Source organism: Cibotium barometz, chromosome 40 (genome assembly GCF_041138505.1).
Source record: "Cibotium barometz isolate CiBa-2024 chromosome 40, ASM4113850v1, whole genome shotgun sequence".
In the NCBI taxonomy this organism is placed as follows: domain Eukaryota; kingdom Viridiplantae; phylum Streptophyta; class Polypodiopsida; order Cyatheales; family Cibotiaceae; genus Cibotium; species Cibotium barometz.
In genome coordinates, this window is record NC_141085.1 from 45,872,143 (window position 1) to 45,886,182 (window position 14,040).

The 14,040-nt window shown below is 41.8% G+C and overlaps 1 protein-coding gene across 1 annotated transcript; it reads right to left on the reverse strand.

Moving 5' to 3' along the window:
* Positions 1-10,554: 10,554 nt before the first annotated feature.
* Positions 10,555-12,833, reverse strand: LOC147615562 (non-specific phospholipase C1-like). Its single transcript, XM_086779669.1, has 3 exons — positions 11,466-12,833; positions 11,214-11,390; positions 10,555-11,034 (listed from the first exon to the last, which is right to left on the reverse strand). The coding sequence occupies exons 1-3, from the start codon at positions 12,580-12,582 to the stop codon at positions 10,781-10,783; spliced, it is 1,548 nt and encodes a 515-aa protein (XP_086635795.1). The 5' UTR covers positions 12,583-12,833; the 3' UTR covers positions 10,555-10,780.
* Positions 12,834-14,040: the final 1,207 nt, after the last annotated feature.

Below are 14,040 nucleotides of genomic sequence, written 5' to 3' on the forward strand. Positions count from 1 at the left end.
ACTTACTTTTGATGGAGTCTTAAAACATATAGGCATTACACCAAGAGTCACTTGTTCCACAGAATAAAAATCTATTGATTGAGTTTGAAAACATGTGGACATAACACCAATAAGTTACAAACTGCTATTCATGTTTACTTGTCCATTTATGGTTTCTAAATATCTTCGAATCCCTCCACTGTCTATGTCTCTCTGCTGCCATTGAATTGTCCAAAGTTTGTCTTCGTCTTTGCTTTTGGGCTAGAATAAAAGCAAGCTTGACTTTGGAGCTAGCAACTTTTCTTTTAGCATGCAGCCTTTGTAGAATGCCTCGGTAAAACCATTGGAAGACTTCCTTCAGACTATTTGCCTTTTGACTCCCTCCATAGTGTTGTGTGTGTCTGAAAAATGCATTACGTGCCATGTAGTGAGACTTCTCCATGCCTTGGGTAGACCAAATTGCTGGGCATCCATACTTTTTGACAAAATAGGGAAGGTGGTTGTAGATGATATGCTGTTTTCACAAAGACATAAGAATGCATAGTAAGTTATAAAAGAAAAGAGGATCACACTTAAGTAAAAAAAAGAAGACATCACTTTACCATGTAGTGAGTTATATTGCAGGCTGTCCATGCGTCTTTCATTGACTTCCCAAAATGTTTTATTGCCTCTTCAAAGTTCTTGTAATCACTCTTTGTCCATGTTACATTGTCACAGAACATGAAGAGTTGATCAAGAGACCTCCACACCTCTGCCTTCACATTTCGTGCTTCCCCATCTGCCTCATGATCTTTCACGGCATTATGGACTTGCTTCCACAATCCATAACTAATCCTTGAAACTGTTTTACCTTGCCTTACTTGCTTACTAATGTGTTTGGGTCGAGACAAGAATCTTCTTGCCTTAACACCACCAATAGAGGGCTTGATTGGTACCTCCTTGCCATTGCTAGACTTTTTAAAATCCTTTGTGATATGAACATCACCTCCATGCAGACCTATATCGGATAACACTTTTTCCAATGCATGAAGAGCATCCTTTCTATTTCTTTCGGGACGGAGTTTCCAAGCAAATCCAATATACAAAAATACCAATTTCTCAATAATTCGACATAGAGCATGCAATGTGCATATGTGAACATTACATAGTGGAATGTCAAGAATGGCCTTGAAGTCAGGGTCAACTTTATCTCTATTAGGTGCTCTCTTCCACCATTTAGAATCCATTACTTGCGCTGATTCTTTGCAATAAAGACAAGGAGACTTTGAGTTACCTCCTTTACTAACGTTATACATGCACTTAAGTGTTTTAAGATCCCCCGCCATGTGCCACTCTACTTGAAAATCACCTTTTCCTGCAACATGGAGATTCTCTCCTTGCACCTGTCTTTTAATTATTCTTGGTATTTTCGTGTGGTGAAACACCCAATCTAGTGTTTCATGGTCTTCTGTCTTTACCTGTGATTATACAAAACAAAAGTCTTACTATAAAAGATTTGAAAACATTGACTAAAATCAAGTACGAAATAAAAAATGATCATACCTGGAATGAGCCCAACCACCATATGTGTTTCTCCGACTGCACACTAAAATACTTCGAACTTGCTTCATTCAATGATGTATCAAGTGCTCCATTCATCAATGTGATAGTAATCCTTTCCATTTTCTTTTCCTTTACAACCTCACACTCATCCAGTTTGATAACAAATTTCAAAATGCCTTTGCACTCTTCAAATGTTATTCCATAAAACTCGACCATTCTTCTTTGAAGTTGTTGTAGATCTACAAATATATTGTTCCAAGGGTCATACACGGTGGTTCCTTTAGCACCATGAAATATATCTTCAATATGGATATATGGTCCAATAAACTCATCTATACTTTCATTCAAATGACCTCTTATCTTCCACACTGTTGCTGGATTTGGCAGTAAAACTCGTTTAATCCTTTGATCTCTCAAAGTTGAGGATATCGCATGGAAAATCGAACTATATCCCTTCCTGCTAACTCCACTAACATCAAGAGCCTCTTGGATTGTAGTACCATCAACTTGATTATTGGATATAAAGTCCTCTACAACATTGCGTTTGATTGTTTTGTATTTTTTTTCTTCAATCAAACCTTTTGCTACACCACAAGAAAGCAATCCTTTCATTTGTTTAACTGGAAGAAGGTTGGGATCCATATTTTCTTTTGCAGGCTCCAATAATTTCCTATAGTAACAATATAGTAACAACACAATATGCCTATATTATTCAACACTTCCAATCCTGTTTTGCATTAATGGACAAAATACATAGTCATTTGAGAGTATTTTTGAGTTTAAAAAATAAAAAATTACAAACTAACCTTGCTTCCTGAATTCTTCGCTTGCATCCACCAGTCCCAGCCTTCAAATTTGCAATGTTTTTAATCTTCCTACTTCGTTGTCTGTCTCCAAGCATGGTTCTCTTCCTTCTTGATCTTGTTAACTCTTTCTTACTCTTTGAATGCTCCTCAATTTCATTCTGCAACTGCTGCTCCAATTTTGCACGAATAGCTATCTCTTGAATCCTGGCTCCCTTTTCTTGTAGGTACATTGTTTTATATGTTTCTGCAAATGCAGACTGTGCTGAAATATAACCAAGAAGTCTATTTTGTCCATCGCCCGCAAACCTCAATAGTGTGGTTGGATTGACAAATGGAGGTGTAGAGTTTTGTACTAGACATTTTGGATATATACTTCCATCACACCATAAGTCAATATGTTGGAGCCCTTCTCTTCTCATATTTTCCCGTTGTTGAGCATTTAGCACCGTATCCTTTCGTCTTTTTTGTGCTGGAGCATATTGTTCTTCTAAGTCGATGTGAAGATGATATAATCGCTTCTTTTGAGATTGTACTTCACTAGTATCGGCCATTTTTGTGCTTCTGAGGTTGCAAAGTTGGCTTGTCAATCTCATAGTCTTTTTGTAACATGAATTGTGGAAGTGTGGCGGTATCCATACAATCATTAAGTTCAGTGATGGATTATTTATGAGAGGCCTGCACACGTCGTCAAAAGAGATGCGAAATCTTCGAGAAACAAAAAAAATTAAGGAGATATTTAATGCAAAATCGTGTTAGTTAGACAAAAGATTATCATTCTTTTCTGAACTGACAGTTCAGTGGTCCTTACTGACAGTTCTGAGCCACGTTTCCATATTTTATTATTTTTGAGATCTTTTAGGAGAGAAATAAATCGAAAAATAGTGAATTTCTTACAGGGCCCCAAAATGAGCTCCGTTTTTCCCTAATGTGTGATAGTCTCCTCTCATGGTGTTGTGCTTCAGACAAAGCCATAAAGGCATTATCTCGTGAGGCCATCATTGTTTTTGTGCCTCCAGAGAGGAGGGATTTTAGAAGATACCCTTCAATTTGTTGGCAAATTTAAGAAATATTAGCTGTTGAGATGGTTGCTCGGGGGGTTCACCTCAAAAAATGTTAGTGTACCACATGAGTTCAGCAGGAGAGGTTTTTTAATTAGATACATTGAGAAAAATTAACAGGATTGAACAGCTCTATTTTAGCATTATCAGAAAGGTGAGTCCCCAGATGCCATTTGGCAAGATATTCAAAAACTGAAGCACATTCTGTTAGATGTGTTTGATAGAATTGTGGATAGGTTTGAAGATTTATAGAGCAGGTGGGATGCTTCCCTAAGAACTGAGCATCCTCCCATCATTTTGAAGAGAGATATGTTTATTCAGTCTTTACATGCTGACCTAAAAGAGAAAGTTGAACTAAAAATACTAGGTACATATGATGAAGCTTTAGGGATTTCAAGAGAAAAAGAGTGGAGCCTTTAGAGGCTGGCAGAGAATTAGAGAGAGATTCCAATTGAGAATAGACCTACTATGAATAGGGAAAGAAGAACAGAGGAAGAAAGGACTGCTCCAGACTCCAGTTCCTGTTAGTTGATCAATTGATTCATGGTATCAACCAGCGGCTCAACAGATGGAAAATTTAAATCTGAGTTTGCTGGAGGGAGGTAGAAATGCCCCTAGTGTTGAAAGAACGGTAGAGGGGGAGGAGACACACACACAGGAGCAAACCCTAATGTATATTACAAACCCTAACCATAGAGGGAAGCCATCTCCCTTCTTACACAATGCATAAAGCCATAATCCATGATACACACAACACACTATGAGTTGTGTCCACACACATCTATCCCTAGCTAATGTCCACACACTATGACCAGCTGGACACGCGGTCATTTATGTCTCACACATGTTCCTACCTAACATGCCAGCACATAGCATAGCTGGCTCACACTGACATTGAGCTTGAATCTCAACAGCCCCTATCAAGCTCATGATGTACTGCCATAGATGAAGATGTATGAGCTTGGGATATCAAGACTCTCAACACTCCCCCTCAAGCTCATCCCATGTACTCCCAACATAGTACGGAAGTACTCAAACTTCTCCCTGCTAAGTGGCTTTGTAAAGATGTCTACCACCTGCTGCTCTTCAGTCCTCACATACTGTAGATCAACTGTACCATCCAGCACCTTCTCTCTGACAAAGTGATAATGGACCTCTATGTGTTTGGTCCTCGCATGAAACACTGGATTCTTGGCCAACTGTATACTGCTCATGTTGTCTCACAATGAATGACAACTTTGCCATCAATAGGCTCACCCAAATCTACCAAGAGATTCTTTAACCATACAGCTTCACAAGTAGCAATGGTTGCACCTCTGTATTCAGCCTCTGTACTGGATAAAGCAACTGTAGGTTGCTTCTTGCTACTCCAACTCACCACGGCACTTCCAAGTGTAAAAGCATAACCACTAGTAGACCTCCTATCATATGAGCTACCTACCCAATCAGCATCTGTGTATCCATGTATGTCCAAGCCTTTAGCACTCTCATAAAGAACACCATAATGTGCAGTGGTCTTTACATATTGCATGATGCGTCTCACTGCATCCAAATGAGGTTTTCTGGGGCTCTGCATAAATTGGCTTACTAGCCCCACAGCATAACTCAAATTCGGGTGTGTGATAGTCATGTAAATGAGACTACCAAAACCATCTTTCTGTACATAGATGGATCATCCAACTCCTCACCATAATCAGCCCGCAATTTCACATTTTGCTCCAAAGGTGTACTCATAGGCTTAGACCCTGTCATGCCATATTTTGCCAACATATCCAATGCATATTGTCGCTGTACTAACCATGTACCTGCATGATCTTTGACCACTTCAATTCCAAGAAAGTATCTCAACTCACCAAGGCCTTTCATGTCAAATTGCCCACTCAATGCTTTCTTGACATGCATCACATCTGCACCATGATCACCTGTGATAATCAAGTCATCCACACAGATGACAAGTAAAACAATCCCATGATTTGTCTTCTTCACATAGAGTGAAGAATCTGCTGTAGAAACCTGAAAACCAAGAGAGATAAGATATTTGCTCATCTTATCACTCCAAGCAGGAGGTGCTTGCTTCAAACCATATAATGTATTTTTCAATCTGCATATATGAGTGGGATATCTTGGGTGTACATACCCTTCTGGCTGTGCCATATACACTTCCTCTTGAAGATCACCATTTAGAAATGCATTTTTGACATCCATTTGATGCATTTCCCAACCATTAGCTACAGCCATAGCAATGACTGCTCTCACTATTCCCATCTTTGCCACCACTGGACTGAATGTTTCATCATAGTCCAAACCTTGGGTTTGTGCATAATCCTTAGCTACCAATCTTGCTTTATGTGTTTCAATGGAACCATCAGCACTTCACTTTGTAAACGCATTTACAAACCAATGACATTTTTGTCCTGTGGTAGTGCAACTAAATCCCATGTGACATTATGAACCAATGCGTCCATCTCAACATCCATTGCTTTCTCCCATACATGCTTTCCAATAGCCTCTGTATAGCATGTAGGTTCCACATGCTTCACCATAGATGTCATATATGCATAATTCATAGCAAAATCTCGATATGTCAACCTGTCAACGGGATATCTGACCATGCGGATCACTCTGAACACCTGTCACTCTAGCATGTGGTAGCACATATCTATCCTGCCTTGCACCAGGTGTGTATAAAACAGGTATGCCAAGTTCCTCATCCAAACTTTCTGAACTCGATGACTCATAACCTGTAATTCCAATGCCTTCAACCTTCTTCTTTCCTTTATCCATAGAACTACTCCCAGTGCTCACACTCTCATGCCTCAAACGTCTTGACCATGGACGTACAGTACTACTCTCAGCCTCTGCTGTTGGCCCAGACATAGAAGTAGAACTAGAACTTGCTTGTGGCAAGTTCACATGCACATCAGCTTCAAGTGACTCAATGACACCCTCATCCTTTGCTTTGTACCAACTAGCAAGCTCATCAAACACCACATCTCGAGAGATAACCACTTGTCTAGTTTGTGGATTGTAACATTTGTATGCCTTTCGATCCTGTGCATATCCAACAAATACACATTTTTTTGCCTTAGGATCCAACTTCCTTCTTCTTTCATCAGGCACATGTACATAAGCTATGCATCCAAATACTTTGAGGTGTCCAATGTCTGGCCTATAACCTGTAAGTTGCATCTCTGGCGTACTTCCATGAATGGCTACTGTAGGTGTTTTGTTCAGTATATACATTGCAGTAGCACATGCTTCTGCCCAATAATAATCTGGCATGCTCTTTTCATTGAGCATTGCCCTAGCCACTTCACATATGACTATTCTTTCTCTCAGCCACACCATTTTGCTGAGGTGTATACCTGCAAGTCAATTGTCTTCTTATTCCATGCTTTCTCAAGAAATGCTCAAAAGCCTTTGAGGTGTATTCACCACCTCCATCTGTCCTCAAACATTTAATCCAACAGCCATATTGCTTTTCTGCAAAAGCTTTGAAATCCATAAACTTTTCTAACACTTCACTTTTCTCTCTGAGAAAGTATATCCATGTCATCCTGCTGAAATCATCTATGAATGTCACATAATATAAACTGCCTTTGATAGATGGGTTTTATGTAGGACCCCATACATCACTATATACTATCTCAAGTGGCCTGCTACTCATATTTTCTTCTCTAGGAAACCGCAACCTTGCCTGCTTTCCAAACTGACAAGCTTCACAAACATGCATATGCCCATCATACTTGAATCTAGGCAGCCCACTGACAATGCCTCTTGTCTGCATGTTCTTTAACCTTTGTATATTGACATGTCCAATCCTCTTATGCCACATATCAATGTCCTGTACCACATTTCTGCTTTTAGAGAACATGGTTGATTTTAGCTCAGGAATTCCAGCATCCAGCTTAAACAACGTGCCTTCTTTCTTGCCTTTAGCAATGACTCTACATCCATGTTTGAAATCCTCAATGAAGCAACCATGCTCAACGAAACGAACCTGTAATCCCTGTTCCACCATTTGACCAACTGAGGCCAAGCTTTTTGTGATAGAAGGCACATACAATACATCTGACATAGATTTTGTTTGACCATTGTGCATAACCAATGGTACACTTCCAACATGTGTAATGGCATGCTAAGTATCATCTCCTGTTTCCACATAGCCTTTCACTTCCATAGGCTTCATATGCTCAAACCATTCACCATAACAAGTCATATGGTTTGATGCTCCAGAGTCCATATACCAAGTACACAACATGTTTCATGGCAAACAAGTGATTTGCAGTGCCATCATTACTGCTTGATGCATAATTTTCACCACCATGTTGTGCATAATTTCCACCATAATGACCACCACGTTGTGCTCTACCCCCTCTCAAATCATTCTGTTTGCGGAAACAATCTCTCGCCATATGACCAAGTTTCCCACAATAATGGCATTCCACATCTTGCATAGATGTTTGTTGGCCTTGCCAACGTCCTCTACCACGAGAATTACCTCTGCCTCTCTGAGGTGTATATCCAGGACCACCTCTAGCACCATATGTGGGCTGAAAATTCTATTGTGATGACTTGTCCTGCCATCTACGACCATTACCACCACGGCCACATGATGCGAATCTCCCCCTGCCTCTAAAACCTCTTTGCGAGTAGAAAGCCTCATTTTTGCCATTATCATCATGGCTAGTAGATGCATCCAGAAAAGAATCACTGAGTTTGATTTCCTTAACAAGCAAGAGTGAAACCAAATCATCAAAGTCTGGTAAACCTGTACTCTGAACCGAGATAGATGTATCAAAAGATTTATATTACTTGCCAAGACCACGCAAGGTAATATCCACCAAATCATCATCAGGCATGGGGGCATTTATTGTTGCCAATGCATCTGTAAACTTCTTTATTTCTTGCACATAATCATGGATGCTCCTTTTATTCTACTTCACATTATGTATTTGCTGTCGCAACTGAGACTTGCGAGCACTCGTGTCTGTATCAAACATCTTTACAAAGTATCCCATGCATCTTTGGGATTCTCAACATCCTGTATGTGTATGAGCATAGCATCACAAATACATATAGACAGATAATGCAACACTTTGAATGCTCTTTCTGACCATTGCTTATGAGCAATAACCTGCTGCTGTGTAGGTTGTCGGGGTAGTTCAAGCTCTGGCTCAGCACCTGTAATGAGATTCCAAAAACCTTTTCCCTTTAAGAAACTTTTGATCCTGTACTTCCATGCCTGGAAGTTCGGATTTATCTAGTACCTCTACTGATTGCATCTTCCTTAAGATTGATTTTATATTGATTAAAACTAGGATCAATACCGTCCATGTCAGTATAGCTCCAACAAAATATATTTTTATATCTAGATAGCGATTCTTGCAGTTTCTGCCTCCATTGTTGGACCATTTGAGGATTCTGATCATCTCCCAATTTATTTTGGAGAGTTTATCTTCTTACACCTGACCACTTTCGTGCATTTCCTTTTCTACGCTTCTTCTGTGAACATTAATGCTTTAATCTCTTTCCAAACTTCAACTTGCTCCTTCTTGACTCTATCCTTTGGATTTACTAGTATGCCTTGCATCAACGTCACGAGGATTAATTTTACTACCATCACATTTGGCTCATATTGGAAAACAATTCAGTCCGCATCCACCTCAAACAAGGAAACTAGATCTAGATTATTCCTTAAGATTTTTTCTTCCTCATCATCCTCCACTCCTTCTAGCCAGTTATTTCCTTCTCCATAGAGTGGTTGGACCGCGACAGATCCACTTTTCCTTTAGAGAACACAAACACTTTATCTTTTTTCTTTCTTCTACAGTGGATACTGAGCCGGTCTATTTCCCAGTTCAGAGGCAGATCTTCCCATGGTGCAACCACGATCACCCAAGCAACATAGGATATACTCAGAAGTTTTCCTTCATCTAGAGTATCACAAAGGATATACCAAAAATTTACATTCAGCCACACTGATTTCTTGGTTATGGATGATGCCTGCTCTGCTGCTGGCAAAACTCTCTGTTGATCTACCATCTTGATGTCACAGTACACCGGCTACATCTCTGTGATGCCTAACCTGTGGGCCATTATTTCTTCTAATAGCATACTGACTCCGGATCCTTTGTCTGTAAGCACATTGTTGCTTTGCGCCCTAGTTCTGTGCTTCCAACACTTTCTGGCCTTGCATTGCACCTATGATGCTTGATCCTGATGCATCCCGCACTTTCTGGCTCCCTCAATTGTACCTATACTACTTGATCCTGATGCATTTGGCACTTTTCCTTGCTCTCAACTGCACCTATGCTATTAATCCTGATGCATCTGACACTTTCTGGCTTTGCATTGCACCTTGATCCTTTTCTTTCAGACTAAATCCTTTTTGTGATCCAATGGCCTTTGGACTATGTGCTACCACTGTCCTTGGTAGGGGAGCCTTCTAAGCATTTCGGACCTCGCTCTGCTTGTGGTGGTGGTGAGGATGGGCGACTGTGTGAAATGCGAAAGATGTGAGCCAAACGATGGTATGAAGTGAGAGAGAACGACATGTAACCGGGAGGTGGAAAGCGACCATGTACAAAATTTTGAGACGCCATGAGGAGGCCTAGTAGCTTGGCCGTGAAGAAGCCGATCGAGAAGGTAAGGTGGTAAGGAGAGATGGCCGTGTGAGGGTTGGGATAAAATGACCGGCTTACGGTGAGGATGGGGGGCCATGTGAATTGAGAGATGTTAGCATGTGTATACATTGTTTGTACACCTAAAACGCACTGTTGCACTGGAAAAACCACAGTTCAGACACACACACAATTTTGAACCACAGCTTGGTAGCTCTGCTCGAAGAGAAGTGCCTGCCTCGAAAATAAGCTCCCAACACTTTTGTTTCTTCCATCATCTATATAATTATGTATTTTAGCTGAAGTAATCAATTCATAACATTTAATCTTCATAGAAAGAGGTAGTGCCTCCTGGCTTCCCTAGTGATACCGTGTGAATATGGATCAATTAACAAGGGGTTGTATGATTTTCAGATGTAATGTGATCAGATCACACAGATGTCCTAATTCGTCAAAAATTACTCAATACAGACGTTATTGTAATCTCAAATCTCTACATCTCCCTCGTGGTGTATATTTTGTTAAACGAGAAACCCCATGCACAGCTGCTCAAGCATTCTACTTAACTTTATTCCACATTAAGCAGAATATGCATTTCTAATACGAATCTGCAGCACTCTGCAGCTGATTGCAGGATCAGGAGTCATAGAAGTCACCGAATATGCATGATCTGCATCGAGAAAAGTACCATACAGTTGCTAAGGCTGACCAATTAAATATTCATCAGCAATGAATTCATCAATAGTGTGATGAGAAATCATATAATTTGGGGCTAAACTTGAACGATGGTGTTCCCATCCAGGCCTGCTTTCAAAGCGGCTTTTCCCGCCTCCATGAATTGGGCTACCGCGTCTTCAACGAAATCGTTGGCGTCCTTTATGCTATTCAAGGGAAGCTTCATCTCCGCGCCGAAGAGCCCCCGGATGGCCGCCGCCAGCTGAACTAGCTCTTGCTGAAACTCCGACGTCGGCTTGTTCTCGTCGGGTGGCGAGTGCCTTAGTGACCAGGGAGGGCTGGGCAGCTCCTCTGCACGATTTTAATTAGCCAATTCCGTGCTAATTACAAGTTTAAATATTTACATGTGATCATGAAAAGAATAGTAAATCTTAAGGCAGGAAATCAATAAGAATGAGGGAATTAATCGTAAACATTGATGGATTTGATATCATTAAGCTATGATGGGATTAGTGATGTAGAATCTGCACCTGGGCAATCAGTTCTTGGAGTGCTGCGTTGGTACAGAAGACTGTCGAAAGTGCCCGCCCATGCATCCCTGTGTGTGAGGTAATCCGAAGGTAGATTGAAGAGCTTCTTCACAGTGGCCGGCAAAGACGAATGCTCGAATTGCGAGCTGGGAGTTGGCCCATTGGGCTCATGAAGAACTGCAAAAAAGAGAAGAAAAATCAGGCTCTAGTAGAACAGACTGAGGGATATAGTGTGGAGAGCCAATTAAGTACCTGTGCCTTTGTTAATCCAAGGGGAGATGAGAAATGCGGGCACGCGGACGCCCAAACGGTCGAAGGTGAAGTTGAACGGAGCAGGGCCAATTATGTTGTCCGGGCTGGGTACAGACTGGACGGGGGTGGGCACATGGTCGAAGAAGCCTCCATGCTCGTCGTAGGTCACCACGAAGAGCATCTCGTTCCACTGTGGGCTCGCACGCAGCGTCTCATACACCTCCTTCACCAGCTTCTGCCCCTCCGACACGTCGTGGGATGGGTGGTCGTCGTTTGCCGGGCTGCCGCCCACGTCGAAATACCGCTGCTCGACGACAACGTAGTTCGCGAGGGCGCCCTCCTTGGCGTCCTTCTTGAAGGAGAGCCCGTAGGGACGGATTTTGCCGATGTACTTAATTTGCCGGAGGTTTCTGTAAAAGAGGACAGACGGCAGGTTCTGATAGTAGACCGAGAAAGAGAGGCCCGCGTCGTGGACGGCATCGAAGATGGTTTTCTGCGGGTATCCGGCAGCGAGCCTGGCTTCGACGTTGCCTGTGGCGCCATGCGAGGTGGCGGAGTGGACGTAGAGGCGGTTGGGTTGGGTGGAGGCGGGAACGGCGGCGAACCAGCGGTCACAGACAGCAAACTCCTGGGCAAGGGAAGCGTAGACGGGTAGGACTTCGGGACGGAAGCCGCTCATCACAGTGGCGGAGAGGTTCTGGGCAATGCTTTCGGCCTGCGCTGCGAAACCATTCATGGGCGGAGCAGTGTGGCCGTCCGGGACAGACGCCCCAAAGATTTGCTCGCGGATGGCCTGGTAAGAATGGCCGGGGTCCGGGTCGACAAACTCTGCAGTATCATTGAAGTAGACCAATGGAGAGTTAGGGTCTGATAAAGAGAGTGGATTGGACTCTTGGCCTGTCACCCCATCTATCTCAGGATTCAGCTTTTTCATCCACCCTAGCATGTGATCAAAGGACCTGTTCTCCATCACAAGCACCACGATGGTCTTGACAGGCCCAGTAATGGTGGTCTTGCTTCCTGCACCCAATTTCCTTCCAATTGCCGCATCACCTTGCAAGAACCATAGCTGCACTATCAGACCCACTGTAATGGCCCTCAATAGCCTATCCGCCATCGTAATGCTCAACACCAAGAAGAAATCATAAACATCATAAATTTGATGAAGGGAGTATAGGTACTAGTAATAGAACCTTATATATATATATATATATATACAGTAGGATATGACAATAATCATCTCACAGGCCCCCTTCAGGCATATTATTCGAAGTACCTCGCATGCGGAAGAGCTCCCTTTTAAAGGGGGCGAGAGCACATCTGAAGAGCTAGTGTGAAAGGCGAGACCAGGCGCTTGTTGTGAGTGGCGTGGTGATGGTGGGTGACTGCCAGTTATTAGGTGTGTCCTGTCACCAACCTCGACAGGCTACCGGCTACAGCAGTCTGGAAAAAGCAACACAACTTTACGTACCATGCAAAACGCAAACGGCCTGTATTCACACGGTTTGCCAACGGCCTAAGGCAGTTGCCAATAACAATCCATTCCTTCGATGTGCATTTTGCATGTGTCATGGTGGGCACCCGGATCATTTTGCATGTGTCATGGGCATCCGGAGGGTATCCCCAAGCATTGCTCCTACCATGCCATGACCCTCATGTATATATATATGTAACATTTCGCCTCATGTATATGTTACATAACACAATATGGAGGGGGGTCTAATTGATAGATTTTTGCATGCCTTATGCATGTCGGTTGGGGATTAAACAAATAGCTACTTAATGCATATAGTTCATGTACGCAACTAAATACAAAATTTAAAACTAGGAGAAATTTAAATACATATATGCTACCATGTGGTTAGGGGTTTTTATAAAGCGATCACCCTAAGCCAAGGGTAAAGTGGAAATTCCATCTTAGCACTAAATTTTGCATATGTCATTGGATATAACCTTGGGTGGTTTTTACATACACCTTTTTAATGAGTGTGGATGTGTGCAACATTGTCGTCTCTCCCCACCCATAATTAGATTCCCTCACAAAAATATACACACACATATGTGTGATTCATGTTATATGTTTGCACCTTTGAGCAACCTACCATTTCATTTGTCTTTCATATAATATATAAGTGCACGACACCTTTGTGTGATTTACGTTGTATCCTTGCACCTTTGAACAAGCTACCATTTAATTTGTCTTTCAATAATACAAGTGCACAACACCTATCCCTACTTGCTACTATCATGTAACATTGTACAACTTTTTAGTGTTGTCAGATATCAAAGACATAGGTGGTATGATTTTATTCACTTTTTCTTGTGCACTTCACGCTACTTGGGTCATATTCATGCCCTGATGGATATAAGTGCTACTCTAAAAGCAAATCATTTCCACGAAATCTCACCTCCTAAGATTTGATGATTATAAAATTTCCTATCAAAGGCCTTACAATTCCTTATGCATAACATGTACAATCATTTTTTTCTTTAACACCGTTATTGGTGTCCAAATGTTGAGCATGCACTTTTGATTTTTTTCTTTCATAAGACATAATTGATTTTCAACTCATTC